The sequence below is a fragment of the Durio zibethinus genome, chromosome 7 (genome assembly GCF_047325235.1).
Source record: "Durio zibethinus cultivar Kanyao isolate XHJ-2024 chromosome 7, ASM4732523v1, whole genome shotgun sequence".
In the NCBI taxonomy this organism is placed as follows: Eukaryota; Viridiplantae; Streptophyta; class Magnoliopsida; order Malvales; family Malvaceae; genus Durio; species Durio zibethinus.
In genome coordinates, this window is record NC_143168.1 from 28,073,252 (window position 1) to 28,093,700 (window position 20,449).

The 20,449-nt window shown below is 35.2% G+C and overlaps 3 protein-coding genes across 6 annotated transcripts; 2 read left to right on the top strand and 1 right to left on the bottom strand.

Annotated features, from left to right (window-relative positions):
* Positions 1 to 1,749: 1,749 nt before the first annotated feature.
* Positions 1,750 to 10,585, top strand: LOC111277351 (topless-related protein 3-like). 4 transcript variants are annotated; one of them, XM_089764223.1, is made up of 25 exons: positions 1,750 to 2,082; positions 2,902 to 3,081; positions 3,201 to 3,314; positions 3,577 to 3,735; positions 3,845 to 4,019; positions 4,140 to 4,266; positions 4,683 to 4,798; positions 4,954 to 5,086; positions 5,168 to 5,277; positions 5,433 to 5,514; positions 5,588 to 5,661; positions 5,739 to 5,834; positions 5,914 to 6,009; positions 6,705 to 6,835; positions 7,025 to 7,259; positions 7,348 to 7,515; positions 7,604 to 7,672; positions 8,033 to 8,185; positions 8,267 to 8,377; positions 8,460 to 8,639; positions 8,708 to 8,836; positions 8,933 to 9,028; positions 9,460 to 9,642; positions 9,733 to 9,908; positions 10,124 to 10,585. In XM_089764223.1, exons 1-25 carry the CDS (start codon positions 2,003 to 2,005, stop codon positions 10,338 to 10,340), a joined length of 3,390 nt encoding a protein of 1,129 aa, XP_089620349.1. In that variant the 5' UTR covers positions 1,750 to 2,002; the 3' UTR covers positions 10,341 to 10,585. The 4 variants fall into 4 exon arrangements, with proteins under 4 accessions (XP_089620349.1, XP_022719479.2, XP_089620350.1 ...); XM_022863744.2 differs by having other exon boundaries at positions 5,445 to 5,514; XM_089764224.1 differs by having other exon boundaries at positions 4,683 to 4,789.
* Positions 10,586 to 10,850: 265 nt separating this feature from the next.
* LOC111277352 (uncharacterized) lies at positions 10,851 to 12,110 on the bottom strand. Its single transcript, XM_022863747.2, has one exon. It carries the CDS (start codon positions 11,964 to 11,966, stop codon positions 10,989 to 10,991), a length of 978 nt encoding a protein of 325 aa, XP_022719482.2. The 5' UTR covers positions 11,967 to 12,110; the 3' UTR covers positions 10,851 to 10,988.
* A 1,275-nt stretch (positions 12,111 to 13,385) lies between these two features.
* LOC111277353 (eukaryotic translation initiation factor 3 subunit A-like) lies at positions 13,386 to 19,943 on the top strand. Its single transcript, XM_022863748.2, has 14 exons — positions 13,386 to 13,449; positions 13,808 to 13,890; positions 14,085 to 14,566; positions 15,155 to 15,370; positions 15,475 to 15,843; positions 15,922 to 15,951; positions 16,572 to 16,799; positions 16,908 to 17,069; positions 17,206 to 17,427; positions 17,544 to 17,750; positions 17,828 to 18,034; positions 18,370 to 18,450; positions 18,593 to 18,794; positions 19,144 to 19,943. The coding sequence occupies exons 2-14, from the start codon at positions 13,845 to 13,847 to the stop codon at positions 19,668 to 19,670; spliced, it is 2,979 nt and encodes a 992-aa protein (XP_022719483.1). The 5' UTR covers positions 13,386 to 13,449; positions 13,808 to 13,844; the 3' UTR covers positions 19,671 to 19,943.
* The last annotated feature ends 506 nt before the right edge of the window (positions 19,944 to 20,449 follow it).

Genomic DNA, 20,449 nt, shown 5'->3' on the forward strand with positions numbered 1-20,449 from the left:
GTGGTCACGTTAGGGACACTGGCAACGTGCGATGCGAAGGAGTGTTCAGATAAACAGGGACCCACTTTCCATTTTTGTATAAATAAATATGCAACTAACTAAAAGACTTAACGATACTGAGAAATAAAGATCTGGTGGTCTCAAATTCCCCAATACCAGGGTAAGGTAATGCGACCCTACCGTTGATTGCGGGGACTTTAAAATGACAGTGAAAGGACATCAAGAAAGATAGAGAAAAGTCAACCATTTGATAGATTTAGAGGCTGAGATCACGTCTTTTGATGGTACTGGGACCGCTCGATTGAAAGATATAAAATAAAGACAAAAGGACATGTTAACGTTAACTAGAAGTATCAATATTTTCTATTTTATTGTAATTATAGAATTGTCTAATCTTAATAAAAAATATTTAAATATTTATTATAAATTTTATATAAAATTTTGAAAGATTTTCTATAATTATAAATAATATATTTTCTATAAATATATTGAACCCATGTACAAACAAAATAAGAAAGGATGATATCTCATTCGACTTTTGAATTATTGTAATTTATCTAATACGGTATTTAAACTAAATTTTTTTTAATAAGTTACCTAAATTTTATTTTTGTATGATAAATTACTCTAATCTCTTAACATTATTAGATAATATTGATATGATACTTAAATATTGATATAAATGATATGTAATTATCATATAATAACGATGTGATTGTCAAATTACCTAAATTTTATTTTTATATAACAAACTATTTAATCTCTTAATACCGTTAAATAATATTTGATGCTATATTTAAATATTAATATGGATGATACATAATAATAATGTGATAATAATGTGAATCTCATGTATCATTTTTAAAAAATAAAAATATTTTTATTTTTAAAAAATAACACGTGATAATCACATCTTATATTACGTGACAATCATACATAATTTACATTAATATTTAGATATCACAATAACATTATTTAATGGTATTAAAGAATTGTGACAACTTTACATACAAAAATAAAATTTAAAATGTAAATACTTGATTAAAAATTCTTTTAAATATCACATTAAAAGAAATAAAATAATTCAAGACTCAAAATTATTCCACAAGAAAATAACAGCGAGCAACTTTTGGCAACCAATACAGGTAAATATCAGTGTTTTCTATTTCATTTATTCTTGTTGGTTATTGTTACCAATTCGAGAACAACAGTCAATGACAACCACCAATACTTTATCTGGCACTATCAATTTATCAAACAAGATTGTAACAAATAAAAAATAAAAAAATCAAGAAAATAGAAAAAGAAAAAGAAATTAAAGGCAAGTGAGAGTTGAAACAGGCTACATAACAAAAACCAGTCGCCTGTTCAAATGAGCGTGAGCCGATAAAATCAAGATCTCAATTAGTAAATCTATCGCAACAGAAAAATTAAATTGCAGCCAAAAGTGAAATATCGCGAGAGATCACCGACTTTGAAAAATGGTCCCCCGAGAAAACTTCGCGTAATAACGAAACCGACAGTAAGAAAAGACAAGAATAGGAGAGCAGGAGATGTCAGATGAGGGACCCACTGGACGTGTGTACCGAATATTCACCAGATTTGAATTAGTGGTTTGGAATCCATTCCTATCATCTCACGCAATGATAAGCACAGAACTACGCGATCAGTACTACAACTTATCATGATAAGTACGAACACTTTTAAATGATAGGTCGGTAGAAAAGAACGGCCCCTGCACAACGCATTGAAGATAGCGAAACCAATTCTCTATCTTTCTCTGCCCTCCTTTATCCTCTCTTCTTCTTCTTCGTAGCAGCCTTTGAAACCCTAGTAATCCTCGAAATTGGAGCATACAAAAACCTTAGAGAGAGGAACTGAAGCGAAAAATCTTTAAATCTCTAAAAGTTTATTTAGATTCGAAGTTGGAGCTGAGTTAATTCGTGCTCGGTTGTTCCTTGACTCGGCTGGTTTTGAGAGATTGAGTTTCGAGAGGAGAAAAATGTCGTCGTTGAGCAGAGAATTTGTGTTTCTCATACTTCAGTTTCTGGACGAAGAGAAATTCAAGGAGTCGGTTCATAGGTGAAGCCTTTTATTTAATTTATCCGTATACGTACCGTATATTCGTATTTGATTTTGTGTATACAAGTAGAAGGAAATGAAGCAAATATTTGTGAATCTGAAGTTTTTACCTTTTTCTTTTTTTTAAAGATTATTATGGTAAAAGTAGTTATAGTAATTTAAGCAGTGATGGTAATTTGACTTTCAGTCGCGGTAAATGGTGAAAATCACTGGATTTTAGTTGTAATTATTGATTTTTTCTTTCTTTAGGAAGTACTATTGTTTTGTTGAGCATGGAAGAGGCAAATTCAAATGGAATGAATTTGTTTTTGTCATTGTTTTTTTTTTTTTTTTTTTTTTTTTTAAGTAAATATGGTAATTTAAAACATGATAGATGATATGACACTAATATGATACAAAAATAAAACAAAAAAGTGACACGGTTTAACAATAATTATATATAGGTGTAACAAAATAAAAAAAATATTTTATATTTTTATGTCAAACAATACATCATTTTTATATAAAATATGAAATGAATACATAGATTTCAGTATTTTACATAGCATGAATACACGAATTCGTTATGTTTGGTTTTAAGTTGTTTTAATTTTTAGTTATTAGAAGCAAAAAAAAAAAAAAAAATAGAAAGAAGAAAGAATGATAACTCGCTTTTATTACATGTTTTTCTTTGAGTAAAGTGGTAAGTAAGAATGTTGGGGAAAATGTTTCTTTGTTCCTTAGTACATTGCTTTTGGCCTTAGGAAGTAGAAGAATTTGATTTGCATTAGCATTTTCGTGATTGCAAATTAATGTTTGAAACAATGTTGTCTTCTATAGGCTTGAGAAAGAATCAGGGTTTTTCTTCAACATCAATTACTTTGAAGAGAAAGTTCAGGCAGGAGAGTGGGATGAAGTTGAGAAGTATTTAACCGGTTTTACAAAAGTTGATGATAACCGATATTCCATGAAGATATTCTTTGAGATAAGGAAGCAGAAGTATCTGGAAGCACTTGATCGGTATTGTTAATGCTTCAGTTTTTTAACTAATGGAATTCCTTAAATTTTTTATTAATGAATGATTTAACTATTATTTTTCCCGCTGAAATAGTTTGAATTTTTTTTTATTCATATTGCAGGCAAGACAAAGCAAAGGCTGTTGAAATATTGGTGAGTGATTTGAAGGTGTTCTCCACATTTAATGAGGAATTGTACAGAGAAATCACTCAACTTTTGATCCTCAACAATTTCAGGTAATTTCATCGCACAAATAAACTATATTGATTAGTTGTTATTTGTCTGTCTAGAGATTTGATTTGGTAACAAGGGAATATATTAGTTGAGTTTTAAAAAGTTTATTCCAAAGAATTTGTTTATAAGTAAACTTTTGTTCAGCCGAGTAACTAAAATCTTGACTTTGTTTGAGAGAAAATTTTCATGCCATGTAAACCAAACCCAAATGAATACTTGAAATCCTCATAATTGTATAGTTGGATTTTTCTTATCTGAATGCAGGGAAAATGAACAGCTGTCGAAATATGGGGATACAAAAACTGCTCGCAGTATAATGTTGGTAGAACTAAAGAAACTCATAGAAGCAAATCCACTTTTTCGTGATAAGCTTGCTTTCCCTACTTTGAAGTCCTCAAGACTAAGGACTTTGATCAACCAAAGGTGAAATTGATATGATACTTGCTATTATAGAACTAGTGAAGCAAGTATGATTTGTTATAACAGTTTATCTAGATATATTTTTTTGATTTGTTAGTACGTGTTCATACAGTTTGAACTGGCAGCATCAGCTATGTAAGAATCCAAGGCCAAACCCAGACATCAAGACTTTATTCACAGATCATATATGTACGTTTCCAAATGGTCCTCTTGCACCTACATCTGTCAATCTTCCAGTTGCTGCAGTTGCAAAACCCACTGCTTATACATCACTTGGAGTTCACAGTGTATGATGCCAAACATCTGTAGCATTTTGTATTTCCTTGAATGGGTATTTATTTTTCTACTTCTATAATAATATTTAGAATATCGACTAACACATACTTTGTCCTACTTTTGGCATATAGCCCTTCCCACCAACTGTAGCAGCTAATACTGGTGCTTTAGCAGGCTGGATGGCCAATGCTTCTGGCTCTTCATCTGTTCAAGCTGCTGTTGTCAGTGCATCGTCCATACCTGTTCCACAAAATCAAGGTCAGAACTTCAATTCTGACTCATTGGAAATAGCTTTTGTAAGGACTGGCATAATTTGGGCAATTGCTCTATTTATGCACATCAGACGCATTGGTAACAAGATGGTCAAAACATACATTTAATATTTTTTCTGAAATTTTGGGGTGTGGTTCCGGTTGGTGGTCTAATATTAGACTGCCATTCTCGTCATTTATAATTTCTGACTGTCTTATTCTTAAGGAAGCAAGTTTTTGTTAGTTTAAAAATTTTATTTACTTAATCTATATATAGAGGAGATGCTATCAGACATTTATTTATCTGTTTTACTGTGTCTTCAAATACCATACAAGGATTGTCTTAAGGACCTGTTGATGTCAGATTATGTAAATATGTCTTATTAGGTGTATTCCACTTAATCTGCATTCCCATTTGAACAGTGTCAATCTTGAAGCGTCCAAGAACACCCCCAGCAGTGCCTGGCATGGTTGATTATCAGAACCCTGACCATGAACAGCTAATGAAAAGATTGCGGTCTGCTCCATCAGTTGAGGAGGCAATTTCTCATTTTTTGTTTTTTTTAGTTATTCATTTTTGGATCCTAATTACTTGTTCTGTCACTTTACAACTTTGCTAATCTTAGATTCCTTTGGTTTTGTTTCATTACCAATTTACTATGTTTCTTTCTGCTTCTTCTTCTTTTTTTTTAAGGTTACATATCCTACACCAAGGCATCAAGCCTTGTCTTTGGATGACCTGCCAAGAACGGTGGCTTTGACAATGCATCAAGGATCCATGGTCACAAGCATGGATTTTCATCCTTCTCACCACACATTGCTACTTGGTATGAAAGTTTATTTTTGTCCTTCTCCCGAAGACTAGATTGAAACTTGTCTCTTTTTATGACATAATTTAATTGGAGCAGTTGGTTCTACTAATGGTGAAATTGCACTCTGGGAACTTGGAACGCGGGAGAGGTTGGTTTCAAAGCCATTCAAGATATGGGAAATGTCAAAATGTTCAATGCCATTTCAGGTTTGTGTGTCATTACTTACTGAGATTTCTCTCTATGTTATACTTTTTGTTTTTTATCGTTTTTCCAATGTCTATCAAACTATTGCTGCAACATGACTTATGTCTGTTTTAGCAATTTGTATGGGTTTCAACATTGCAATTGATTTTGTTGGAAGAGTTGCTTGCAGGCTTTGATGGCCAATGATACACCGATATCTGTCAGCCGCGTCACATGGAGTCCTGATGGAAATTTTGTAGGTGTGTACTTTTTTGATAGACTGCTAACATTTTAGTTTGCATATATTTGTACTTATTGCATTTCTTGCTGCAGGGGTTGCATTTTCCAAACACTTAATTCACTTGTATGCTTATCCTGGATCGGATGATCTAATCCAGCGCTTAGAGGTTAGTTGATATTTTTTCCACTCTCCAGCTAAAAGTATACAAAACTGGTGTTTGAATTTTCCTTTCTTTTTTAACAGATTGATGCCCATGTTGGTGGTGTAAATGACTTAGCTTTTGCTCATCCAAACAAACAACTTTGCATTGTTACTTGTGGAGATGACAGGCTTATAAAGGTGAAAGATAGTAAATTTTCACTAAACAGTTTTGATTAAACTGGATTTTTTTGTTATCCTAATGAAAGAAATGGAACAGGTGTGGGATTCAATTAGGGGACAAAAACTGTTTAATTTTGAAGGTCATGATGCTCCAGTTTATTCCATCTGCCCACATCATAAAGAGAACATTCAGGTACAATATAAAAATGTTGGTTGTTGATTATATATACATTTTAGAGTTAAGGATAGGAAACAATTGGCAATGCCTTAATTTTGTAAAACTGCTATATATGCAGATATAGCATTTCTATTTATATATTTCTTTCCTCTTTTCTTTTTATTCCATTATAGCTCTCTAGTGGAGACAACACATGGCGTGCTCTATCAAAAATTTTATTTTTTCTTTAATTTTAATCTATTCAATGAAAAATTGAAACATGATAATTTCTTGCTGATTCCCTATGGACATTTGCCTTCATTGATGTCTTGGCTGTGACTATAACCAATAACTGCTGCTAAAGATGCTGTCAGAACCAACTTGTTAAATGCATGAAATTTCACATAGCAATGTGCTCTAACGACCTGTTATTTATGATTCCCATTCCAGTTTAATATCCATCAAAGAGCTTCCTGCTTTATCAAAATCATTTCCGTACTCCCAGTTAGAACTTTACCCCCATTGATCTTCCCTTTGGTGCTATAGTGGTCCACCATATTTGATTCACTCTCTTTAACATTTTAGGCGAGTGTTTTGTGGAGTTCATACTTTTGTTGGTTCAGTTGAATACTTAGTTTTTCTTTTTTTGCCGGGAATTGAATGCTTTCCTGACTTTTGATGTTTGGATGGGAATTTATACTTTCATTTGCTAATTATCTACACCACTGCAGTTCATATTTTCAACTGCTGTTGATGGGAAAATTAAGGCCTGGCTGTATTATGATAATATGGGTTCCAGAGTTGACTATGATGCCCCAGGCCACTGGTGTACTACAATGCTTTACAGTGCTGATGGAAGTAGGTATGATCATGAATTTTAGATAGGAAGTTAACTTTTAAAAACTTTGAGTTGTATTCATTGCCCCCCCCCCCCCCCCCCCAAAAAAAAAAGTTTTTCTCATAATGCCTTTAATTAACTCTTTGTTCAATTTTACAAGTAATTCATTTCATTCTAATTTTGAGCTTCTGGTAATTTCTACTTTTGTTTCAGATTGTTCTCTTGTGGAACAAGTAATGATGGAGAATCTTTTCTGGTTGAGTGGAATGAAAGTGAAGGAGCAATCAAGAGGACTTATGTGGGGTTTAGAAAGAAATCAGCAGGTGTGGTGTCATTTGACACTACACAAAATCAATTTTTGGCTGCAGGAGAAGATAGCCAGATAAAGTTTTGGGACATGGATAATATCAATCTTTTAACTTTTACAGATGCTGAGGGTGGACTCCCTGTAAGTTAAATGTTCAAATCTGTAGCTCTTTTGTGAAACATATATGCTATTACTTTGGGTGTCTAATTAACCAAATTAATTGCTTCAGAGTCTTCCCCGTGTGAGATTCAATAAGGAAGGAAATCTCCTTGCTGTGACAACAGCAGACAATGGATTCAAAATACTTGCTAATTCTGTGGGTCTCAGATCTTTAAGAGCAATTGAAACTTCATCTTTTGATCCATTGAGAACACCCATTGTTTCTGCTGCAATTAAGGTTATGATCGTTTTGATTTACTTGATGTTTCCTTAAGAATATTTATGTCTTGAGACCCGCAGGTTTCACTTTTTTCTCTGTTGGTTAGGCTTCTGGCTCTTCTGCAGTCGGTTGTAAAGTGGAAAGGAGCTCTCCTGTCAGGCCTTCTCCTATACTTGTATGTTAGCTGGATGTTCCTTGCTTCATGTTCAAACTTTTTTCCTGAACATTATATGGTAGTTGGAGCTTGCATGCAGTAACAATATGGTTCATCCTATAGACAGGAACTTTTTGTTCTTGCTATTGGTTATCACCTCGAGTACATTAGAAGATTAGATTTAAGGGCCAACTCTTTTCGATTTTATGGGTGCTCCTTTCATTTTTCTTTTCATGCAATAAGGAACATGTTGTGCTTTCAATGGAACCAAGTGGCCTTTCTGTCTATAAATCACATAGACCATAGGTTTTTCAAGTGTTTTTCATGTTTATGATGTTTTTCTTGCAATTGATTTTATTGTTTTGGATATTTTCCCCCTAGAATGGAGTTGATACCTTGGGTAGAAGTGTCGAAAAGCCAAGAGTTGTGGGCGATGCAATAGACAAGACTAAACCCTGGCAGTTGGCTGAAATTGTGGATCCAGGTCAATGTCGGTTAGTTACCTTACCTGACAACATGGATAACTCCAGCAAGGTGTGTGAGTTTTCTTCTAATAATCAGGGCTGTACCATGTTTTCATACCATTTAGCACTGAATCAATTCATCTCTTTGAAGGTTGTTCGGCTTTTATATACAAATTCTGCTGTTGGTATTTTGGCACTTGGCTCAAACGGTGTTCAGAAGCTATGGAAGTGGCCCCGCAATGAACAGAATCCATCTGGGAAGGTACAAGACTTTCTCTCAAAATTTTTTCTATAAATTCCTTTTTATTGGTCAGGAGAACTCTGAAGCCTTTTAAACTTTAAAGGCCACTGCCAATGTCCTTCCACAGCATTGGCAACCAAACAGTGGTCTTCTTATGACTAATGACGTCACAGGTGTCAACCTGGAAGAAGCGGTACCATGCATAGCACTCTCAAAGAATGATTCATACATAATGTCAGCCACTGGTGGAATAGTTTCTTTGTTTAACACGATGACTTTCAAGGTATGCCTTCATGTACTCATGTATTGAATGTACTTTATGTTGGCATTCTAATAACACATAATTTGCAGGTAATGACGACGTTCATGTCTCCTCCTCCAGCTTCAACCTTCCTCGCATTCCATCCTCAGGATAATAATATCCTAGCAATTGGAATGGAGGATTCAACTATCCATATTTACAATGTTCGAGTAGATGAGGTGACACTTCCTATGATGTGTGCTTGTTTATTCTGCTTCCCCTTTTATTATCTTGCACTCTTAAGTGGTTCGATGTAATCTGTTTAAACTTTTAAGGTGAAATCAAAATTGAAGGGTCATAAAAAGCGAATAACTGGTTTGGCTTTTTCAACCAGCCTCAATATCTTGGTTTCATCAGGTGCTGATGCTCATGTAAGTGGTATTCAGTCTTTTCATATTTCCTTATTATTTTTCTTACCTGATCTATGGGGTATAAATGCTACAGAAGCTCACGTAATCCTAAAAATGTAGAAAAGATACAACTGATTTCATTAGTTGGTTTTTCAACTTAATATCCTTGGTGTTTCGCAGGTTCCATAATCTCTGATATACATTACACATTTCTATCTCTTCATTTTACTCTGTTTGCTTAGGTTTAATTTTTTCATTTTTATCATGTTCATACTTTCTTGCTTCATCTGGCTAAGGACTTCGTACACTGTTTCAGTTTATTGATGAATACAATGTCATGCTCCTACGACTGGATATGCATATTACTAACTGACGGAGAGGGAATAGGGATGAGGGAAAGGTCTTATGTAGAGTGTAATTATTACTTATTAACATCTTGCTGTTCTGTGCAGCTGTGTGTGTGGAGCATTGATACGTGGGAGAAAAGGAAATCAGTTGCAATCCAAATTCCAGCTGGAAAGGCACCTACAGGTGACACACGAGTACAATTTCACTCCGATCAAATTCTCATGCTAGTGGTTCATGAAACACAGTTAGCAATATATGATGCCTCCAAGATAGAGCGCATTCAACAGGTAAGAAAGTAAAAAAGTGGTATAGATTTTGATGATATAATATTGCTTTTGACAGAGGGAACACATTCTAATGCCAATTATTTGCTGCAGTGGATTCCACAAGATGTACTGCCTGCACCCATATCTTATGCTACATACTCCTGTAATAGCCAATCTGTTTATGCTACCTTTTGTGATGGTAATGTTGGGGTGTTTGATGCTGATGGTCTGAGACTTAGATGCCGTATTGCTCCATCAGTGTACTTGTCCCAGGCAATCTTAAAAGGGTAAGGTATCTGTTGTATTCCATGCAAATGCATCGAACCTGTAGTTGCCTTCTAAATTTATGTTAGTATTATCTGGACCATCGTCTACTATGACCAGACCGTTAAATCTGTCTTGTTTCGCTTTTCTTGTACCATTTTGTTATCCACCATACTGGTAGGTTTTGGGCATCCTTAATTGTTAAGTTTCGTTTCATAACGAGGATACTGTTTTACAGAAACCAAACTGTATACCCGCTTGTTGTGGCTGCACATCCGAGTGAGGCAAACCAATTTGCAATTGGGTTGAGCGATGGATCTGTGAAAGTGATTGAGCCCTTCGAGTCTGAAGGGAAATGGGGAGTGAATCCCCCGGCGGATAACGGTGTGCTAAATGGTAGGACAACATCGTCATCTATCACCAGCAATCACACACCTGATCAGCTACAAAGGTGAGATGCGTTTATAGTAATTAAAACGTGTCTCTGTAATTTTATAAAATGTAGATTATTAGGTTCGTACTTTTAGTTTTCCATACCAAAAGGTAAAGCAGAAATGATTAGGAATGCCCAATTCTTGTATAATCCTCTTACTTGATCAATAGTTGTTCTAGTTTTACTTTTACTTAACCCTTCGAGTGTTCTTTTTTGGAATCACTACATTATTTTTTTCCTAATAAACTCAGTTGTAATTTTTATCAATTTCTATCATTACTTTCGCATCTCTCTCTTTAATATATCCAAATATATGATTCATTTCTTTTCGCAAATGTAAATTAGCAGTTTGCTTATTTCATTGGTAAACCTGTTGGGACTTCATGCTTTGTTCCAACTTGCAATTGGAATAAAGGACCCTTTGGCATCAATAATTGGTGGATGCATGCGGGGGAGGGGACAATTCAATCATTTAAGAAAAAGAGATACTCATAAAACTTTGGTCTTTTACAAAGATTTGAAATAGCTAGGTAGCTAGGTTTGGTGCCCCTGCAATCTCCATACTAGAAATTTGTAAATAACCAAATCTAAACAAGAGAACAGACTATCATCATCAACTCCTAAAGAGGGCAGTAATATATGCTCTTTTACAATCTTACCATCATCAACTTCAAGGGATAATCTCTGGGATCAAAACACCATTCTCATCATATTGAATTATGCCAGAATGATTCAGAGGCCTGCACCTTCCTCCCATTATAATCCTCTTCTTGCAAAGCTCTTGTTTGTCTGATTTTTCTCCCACGAGCCCACCTGTCATCTTCTTCATGGACCAAGCAGTCTTAACCTTCCGATTGCTGTTCAGTGTTTTCGATCGAAACCTGGTCAAGTCATTGGAATTTTCTGCCTGTTTCAGGGAAACAATCGCCTTTGTTCTGAGGGTATTTGCACCTTTGTTACCTACACAAGCAACAGTTAAATCAGTGTTACCAATAACAATAATATCATCAACATTGTTGATTTTTGCTTTGTTGAGTTCCAGGTCATTCATTTTGCTCAAGGTTCTTGACTTTGAGAATGTGCGCCTTGATTTCGGTCTCTCTTTTCTCTCATTTCCAGCCTCAACCATTTCCTTGACTATCGGTTTCTCCTTTCCTTCATCTCCAGCCTCCTGCATTCCCTTCTTGGACGCTCCAAATCCTGTTGCTGAAGCTATTTGTTCCACTTCATCATTCAAATTGTACTCTTCACTGCTTTTTCCTGTCATTTTCTCCGATCCCATGTCAACACTTTCAATCATATTCTTCAACTTCTTCATTTCCTCATCATCTACATTGCTATGAACCTCGCCATTGTCATCCTTGGGGTCTGTCCCTGGTGAATTCTTCTTACCAAAAACATTGGAAAACATAGACCCAACCTTCTTCCTGAAACTCTTCTTAGATGTAGCCCGATGTTTCACCTTGTTCTTGCCACCATTTTCATCATTTTCACTCCGGGCTTGATTTCTTCTCTGCATAGCCTTAACCAACGCCCTGGGAATCCTGATTCTTATCGTTGGTTGAGGGAGCGTGATGCTGAGAACATATGTGAAATGTGAGTTTGGTGGAACGAAAACCCCATTCTTGTCATGAATTTTCCCTGTCATCTTGGGTATCAAGTGAGATGATCAACAACCATGGTATTATTTTTGGGGTTTCAATTTAAGCAGTAACTAGAAAGAATTTGAGTTGAATGAGAAGTGGGAAAGAGAAAGGAAACATGACGACTCTAGAAGAGTTTCTTCCCTATGTAACTGCACATCACGTTTTTTGGATAAAGATTGGAAAGATAAATCAGTAAACGAAAAGGTAAATAATAATGCATATCTCTAAAATTCACACCTATCTGATAATTTTTTGTTTATATGGAAAGTCAATCTTTTATCAACCATGCAAAGAAAGATAATATATTTTCTTTCCCAATGCTATATCCTCTAATTTCTGCCATGTATGGAACTAAAATGATATGTTCTCTTATTAGCTATATTATATCAAAGCATTGAATTTACATTTTAGGTTTTACATACATCATTATATTATATTGTGGTTAATGTTTTTTTTGGTTCTTTTAGTTATTATCACTTTACATGGAACTTGGAATTAAGTTTAGCTGGGTTATCCATTTAAATTCAAAAATTCATCTAAATTTATAAGAAAGTTTAGACAAAAAACTTAAAATTCGCTAAATAAGTTTGCACGTAATTTTAACATATGTTAAATTTCAAAGTAGATTTTAGATAAAAAAAATAAAAGTCTAAACTTGGTTCAATTCGACCTAAATAAAAAATATATACAATGAAAATATTATAATTATATAGATATATATGTAAATTTTTATTTTTATATTTTATTTTTTAAAAAATAATTTTAAAATTTTTATTATATAAATTAAATTTAATTAATAGATTTGAGATTTTTTTTAATTTAAATCGAACTTAAAAAAATTTTAAAATCTAAAATATTGAATCAGATCGAGTTTAAACAAACTTATAAACTATTAATAACAAATATAAATTGACCCGACTTATGAACACTTTTACTAAGCTTGTGAATAATAGGAATAGACTCATTCAAAGTTTAATATATCTCAAGGAAATAAGGAAATAAATGAATGTGATGGCAAAAGTTGTTACTTTTATTTCACTTCATTCCTATTCATTATTTTTTGAAAAAAATATTTTTTTTACCACCATATTACTTGAGAATTCATCTTTTAGTTCTTTATAAAAAAAAAGAATTCTTTTTTTTTTTCGAAATTAAAACTTATTAAAATCTTAAAAATTTTAAATGTAAATTTTAATTTAAGAACAAAACAATGTGTTATTTTTACAATCCTATGGATCAAAAAAATTGTAACGAAGTCTAATTTTCATACGCATTAGGCCAGGCTCATTTCAAACCGGGCCGGAATTTTTTAGAAGCCGTTTCAAATTGGGCTTAGGAACAGAAATGCCTGATAAAAAAAACCCAAACCCAAACCGGTCCTATTTTTATTATTTATTATCTTCTTTCTTGCCTGAAGCTTCGGAAGGCACTCTTTCGTCTTGGAATTCTTTCTCATTGCTCGCGGCCGTTCTTAACGCTTCTCTGGCGAGTTTCTCAAAAATTCAATCTCATATTTATTTTTAGTATTTTGATCGGATTTTTTTATTTGTTTTTATTATTGCAATTTCTAGATGGAAATTCATAAAAAGAAAGAAATCGGTGTAACAGATTTAAATGATTTTAAGTTTTTGATCTGTTTTTGTAGATTTAGGGTTTTAATTTATCAATGGTGAATTTCATGAATATAAATAGGGTTTTTACACTGTTTCAGATCGTAATTTTAGTTTTTTTTTTTTTTTTTTTGCTTGGTAACTTGTAATTGGATTCGATTTCACTCCTAGCTTGAAGATAATTAGGGTTTTTAGCTATTTGATTAATACAAAATTGGCCTTGTTTGTTTTAGGCAATCGAGGGCAGTGTTAAGAATTTGATTGAAAAAGATGGCAAATTTCGCGAAACCAGAGAATGCCTTGAAGCGAGCAGAAGGTTAGAAACAAAGATTTTCCTTTATTAGGCTCTGTTTGTTTGTTGCTTTTGCTAATTGCTTTTTGTAAACGTATGCTACCCTTGTGTGGTATTATAATAATTGTTTGCTGTTAATGTGAATCTGGGTTGTGATTAACTCTTTGATTTTTTATGATATATGTGTTTGTGTTGACTTTGTGATGGGGTTGGTGCAGAGTTGATTAATGTGGGGCAGAAGCAAGATGCCTTGCAGGCGCTTCACAATCTAATAACTTCAAAGAGATACAGAGCTTGGCAAAAGCCACTTGAAAGGATAATGTTTAAATATGTAGAGCTGTGCGTTGATATGCGGAAGGGTCGGTTTGCTAAGGATGGTCTGATTCAATACCGTATTGTATGTCAGCAAGTGAATGTTAGTTCTTTGGAGGAGGTTATCAAGCACTTCATGCATCTTTCTACTGAGAAAGCTGAGCAGGCTCGTAATCAGGCACAAGCCCTAGAAGAAGCTCTTGATGTTGATGACCTTGAAGCTGATAAAAGGCCAGAAGATTTGATGCTAAGTTACGTCAGTGGAGAGAAAGGAAAGGATAGGTCTGATCGTGAACTTGTTACTCCTTGGTTCAAGTTTCTTTGGGAGACCTACAGAACAGTGCTTGAAATATTGCGGAACAATTCCAAGTTAGAGGCGCTCTATGCGGTATTTCCTTTCTTAATGACTTTTCATAAATGTTGAGCAATTTTTTATAATTATACCTATAAATCTTCAACTTTTGATTACTAAATGAAATTAAACAAATTTGTTTTCAGCATTATGATAGAAGGGCCACTAGGTTCTTGCATACTATTTTTTCAGATTTGAGGAAATAACCGTTCACTGCTTTACAGTAGGTTCATTTATGGTTTATCTGAATTTGTTCATAAACTTTCATTGGGAGATGAGTGGAACTGTTAATTGATTTAGCATTTAGAATCGATGGTTTGTTATTTTTGTATTAGAATCTTTAAGCTTGAAAGGATATTTTGAGGAGTAAAGTACTTATTTCATTATTAGATGAATTGCAAAGACTTCATCAGGTTGATGGGAAAAAAGAGAATATGGCCAACAAAAATTAATTCTGGTCTTGGCGGCTTGACCTACATGCCCTTACAGTGGACAAATAATGGAATAATGTCCCTTATTTTGTGTTTACTTGCAGTTGGGAATGTCTTATTTCCATGATAATAGTAACTGGTTAATATATTGATTGAAATTACAGAATCTTTTTATTTTTTAAATATCCTGTAGATGACAGCACATCGAGCGTTCCAGTTCTGCAAGCAGTATAAACGGACTACTGAGTTTCGAAGGTTGTGTGAGATTATAAGGAATCATTTAGCAAATCTAAATAAATATAAAGACCAGAGGGACCGACCTGACCTGTCGGCACCAGAGAGCTTGCAACTTTATCTGGATACTAGATTTGAGCAGCTAAAGATTGCTACTGAACTTGGACTTTGGCAGGTCTCTTGTTTGCTTCGCCTACCTTCTGTGTGTTCTTAATAGATGTGTTTTCTATAGATAGATCTTACATGCTTCTGATCATTGCTTGTCACGTTTCCTTGCAGGAAGCTTTTCGTTCTGTTGAAGATATTCATGGATTGATGTCCATTGTCAAGAAAACTCCCAAGGCTTCCTTGATGGTGGTTTATTATGCTAAGTTAACTGAAATATTCTGGATTTCAGGCAGCCATCTTTATCATGCTTATGCATGGTTCAAGCTATTTACACTACAAAAAAGTTTTAATAAAAACTTAAGCCAGAAGGATTTGCAGTTGATAGCATCGTCAGTCGTTTTAGCTGCACTGTCAGTCGCTCCTTATGATCAAACACATGGTGCATCACACTTGGAACTTGAAAATGAGAAAGAACGCAACCTTCGAATGGCAAATCTTATAGGATTTAATCTTGAGCCTAAACTTGAGAACAGAGATGTGGTATGTTGTATTGAATTTCATTTGTTAATTTCCTTTTTCTTGATGTTAGCCTATTCTGACATTCTGCACTTCTTACAGTTTTCAAGGTCATCACTTCTCACAGAACTGGTATGTTTAAATTTTATAAGCCCTTTTGGTTTGTTTCTTCTTCTTCTTCTTCTTCTTTTTTCTATCTATTACTTTTACTGATTTGGTAGCTTGTTTCTGATGAATGTTCAAAGTTTCGATTGTTCAAGAGGTTTTTTTAAAAGGCATGGATGGTAACGTTGTCAATGCTGGTTTCTTATATGTCTTAACGATGATGTTTCTCAAATCAATTTATAATTGAACCCAACTAAGCCTTTTAATCTGAAACTGGTTGGGTCTGGCTGCATGACATAATTTCTCTATTCCATTTGGTTAAGGCAAAACAATCAAATGCTATATAGGTCTAACTTTATTTCTAGGTTATTATAGCCTTAAAAATCTGTTCTGTACTTATATCTCTTAAGAGTTCCATAATCTTTCTATTCATGAAGTGACTTGGTCTTTCTTTTCTATGTTCTTTAACACAAAGAAATAAGTCTGTCCTGTTTTGTAACTTAGGCTTGATTGAGTCTTTCCCTCTCTCTCTCTCAAAGTCTTATGGGATATTGAAGGAGTACTAGTTCTATGTTTATGTAACTAGAAATTTTTTTTGTCTGTAGGTTGCTGACTAAACTATCTGTTTTTATTCCCCTTTTATTTAGGTCTCAAAAGGTGTACTTAGTTGTGCGACTCAAGAAGTGAAAGATCTTTACCATCTTTTAGAACTTGAGTTTCTCCCTCTGGATGTTGTTTCGAAGATACAGCCATTGTTGATGAAAATATCAAAACTTGGTGGGAAGCTGGCTTCAGCTTCATCTGTACCAGAAGTTCAACTCTCTCAATATGGTCCTGCCCTTGAAAAGCTTGCCACCCTCAGGTTGCTTAAGCAGGTGTGCTCTTGTGTTTATTTTCTTTTCGATGTTACTTTTAGTTGCTTTATGCCCCTTTTGTTTATTTATGCTTGATTCTCTCAATGTCCTTCTTCCTTGCTTCTTCAGGTGTCCCAGGTTTACCAGACAATGAAAATTGAGAGTTTGTCTCAGATTATCCCCTTTTTTGATTTTTCTGTGGTGGAAAAGATTTCCGTTGATGCTGTGAAACATAGTTTTATAGCCATGAAATTTGACCACATGAAGGGTGTTGTACTGTTTGGTAATATGGTAAGTTAGGATTTTTCTGTTTATGCTTATTTCTTTGAGGATATTGCTAGGATTTATGTACTTTGTTCATATTTTTTAAACGTGGCTGCATAGCAGAGGATACATTTATTTATTTCCATTATTTGAACATTTTCAGGGTCTTGAATCTGACAAGCTTCGTGATCACCTGACTCTTCTTGCTGAATCTTTGAATAAAGCAAGTGCCATGATATACCCCTCTACCAAGAAAGCATCAAAGCTGAGTGAAGTTTTACCGGGTTTAGGGGAGATCGTTGATAAGGAACACAAAAGGCTTCTAGCACGGAAATCAATCATCGAGAAAAGAAAGGAAGAACAAGAACGTCAACTATTGGAACTGGTATCCCCATTTAAATGGCTAGTTTCATAGACAACATGAGATTCATCATTTAGCTAAATATTGGACATGAAATCATATACTGATACCCCTGATTTTTGTGTGTTTTGATCCTCTAGGAACGTGAGGAGGAGTCAAAGAGGCAGATGCTGCAGAAGAAAACTGAAGAAGCTGAAAAAAAGAGGCTTGCTGCTGTGTTTGAGCAACAGCGAGCTGAAAGAATTCGTAAGGAAATAGAGGAGCGAGAGCTTGAAGAGGCACAGGCATTACTACAGGAAACTGAAAAGCATTTAAAACGAGGGAAAAAGAAGCCAATTTTAGATGGGGTGAGCAGCCATTTTTTTTGTTCATTCAGTTTCTGATTCATATGGAAGTTGCTTTTTGACTATGCATGTGTGTCCAGGAGAAATTGACAAAGGAAACCTTGATTGAGCGGGCGATGAGTGAGCAGCTCAAGGAGAGGCAGGAACAGGAGAAGAGACTACAAAAAGTTGCCAAAACAATGGATCATCTGGAAAGGGCAAAGAGAGAGGAAGCAGCGCCCTTGATTGAATCTGCTTTTGAACGACGATTGGTAGAAGAAACGGTGCTTCATGAACGTGAGCAACAGGTGGATTTTTAATTACCTATTTTGTTATTGCTCCTGTTTTTTTAATTGAAGACATAACTTGTTTCCAATGCTTCCCTTTCAAGGTCTTGAAACATATTTACTCTTATGTTCTATAAACATATCAAATACTCTGATGTGTTTTAAGTCTGCCTCAATGGATGCTCTAACTTCATTTGCATATCTATATCTCGAAGGGATGGACAGTCATTCTATGTTGCACTATCTTTGTTTTTTTGGCCTGAGCACTATCTTTGTTTAACAGAAGTTTTTTGTTGGTTTTTGCCATTGTCAACCTTTTTATAAATACCATATGTAATCCTGTTTTTCCCTTGTAGCTGGAAGTCGAGTTGAGCAGACAGCGCCATGATGGGGACTTGAAAGAGAAGAATAGGCTGGCCCGCATGTTAGAAAACAAGGTCAGTACCTTTTTTATTTGTGGCTTTGTGCTCATGAGAGAGCTTCTCTTGCCAGAGATGATTTTCTTGCTGCTTCCTACGTCTTCTCTTCCTAGGTGTTAGCCATTTAACATAGACAAACTTGGTTTCTGCTTTTCCACAGTTGATATTCCAGGAAAGAGTAATGAGTCGTCGGCAAGCTGAGTTTGACCAACGAAGAGTAGAGAGGGAGGAGAGAATCAAACAAATCATTCTGGCACGGAAGCAAGAAAGAGAGATCAAGAGAAAGAAAATATTCTATGTGAGGTCTGAAGAGGAGAGAATAAGAAAGCTGCGTGAAGAGGAGGAAGCTCGTAAACGTGAAGGTATATATTGTTACACACTTATTTGATTTTATTTTCATAATTACTTGACCTTGAAATTGTATTCCATTTTTGGATAAGCTCAGAGATCTTTTTCTCTAGAAAAATTATGATTATATTTCCCTTTTCTCACACAATATAATTCTGTCTCACCTCCTATCGACTTCGGTGAGATTTAAGTATTTTGTTTGTTAAAATTCATTTCAGTTGTTATTTTCAGTTATTCTTTAGATATCTTTCCTTTTAAAATGATCCTCTTAATAGAGGATATTTGTTAAGTGTCTGTGGATAATTACGAAGCTATCATTTCTGCTTTCATCTATTTTATTTATTGGCACTTTAAAACTTGCAGAGGCTGAGAGACAAAGGAAAGAAGAAGCTGAATACAAAGCAAAAATGGATGAGATTGCTGAAAAACAGAGGCAAAGGGAAAGAGAATTGGAAGAGAAAGAGAGGCTGAGGCGAGAAGCTCTCTTGGGAAGGTCAACAGAGGGGCTTTCTAGGCCTTCTGAGCTTCCCGCTGGGTCCTGCACAGAGTCTGGAGTTGCTGCTTCAGCTCCATCTTCTGGGAAATATGTTCCTAGGTTCCGGCGAGAAAGACCGGAAAGCTCTGGTCCGGCTCCACCTTCAGAACCTGATCGCTGGACCAGGCCTGCACCGTCAGAATCTGATCGACGGCCTGCTGGCAGCAGGGCCACTCCACTGCAATCTGATCGCTGGACTAGTGGCGGCAGAGTTCCAACTCAGGATTCTGATCGTTTAGGCAGTGGTGGTAGCAGGGCCCTTGCTTCAGATTCTGATCGTTTGGGTGGTGCTGGCAGCAGCAGCAAGGCAGAACCCTGGCGTCCTTCAAGAGTCAGGAACCAACAACGTGGTTGATCCAACTTGTGATCTTCAAGGGGTGTGCTGAAATGCAAATTTTGTACCAAATTATTTATGGTTGTCGGTGACACATGACAACTTGAGCATATTATTTGATGAGGACTTTTTAGGCTTGGTTGAGTTGCATTATGTTTTTTTCCTCGTCTTGATCGATTACTACTTTTTGTATTGCTACTAGGCTGAGGAATATCTAGTCATGTAAACCATTGAGACATGTTCAGTGTGAATTTTGTTTATTAACTGCTGAAAGTTTAGTTATGTTTTGCGTTAGTTTCTGCTGCATAGATAAGTTTTGGCTTTTGAGTGGAAGATTAGATAGTTATTCTGAGGAGTTCATCGCCTTTTATAGGCATGGACATGGTGCATTACCAACGTTGTAACATTTTTACCCTGTAATTTACCCCTTGCAGGAAGAATACGCTTTATAAAGACTGGTGAAGGTCTCAGCAATATATCCTTTGGTGACCTGCGTAAGGTTTCCTCCCTTTCTAACATTTGTGAGATGTGACTAATGGTATACCAGCCATGTGCTACTGACGTACTTTCAAATTTTGATTGAATTTTCCGTACAAGTGGAAAGCCCAATCCCTTCCTGTAACCCTGTAATCCCATCATCCTTGCACAAGGTGGTCTTTTGATCCTAAGTTCTTGGAACTACTATCAAAGGACTTCACAGGTCACCATCTTAGTTAGCTTGCCCTTCTGTATCTTGAATCTTTTGCCTGACTTTTTTGTGGCAGGAGAGGGATTGCTGTAGTTTGGTATCTAGGGGCATA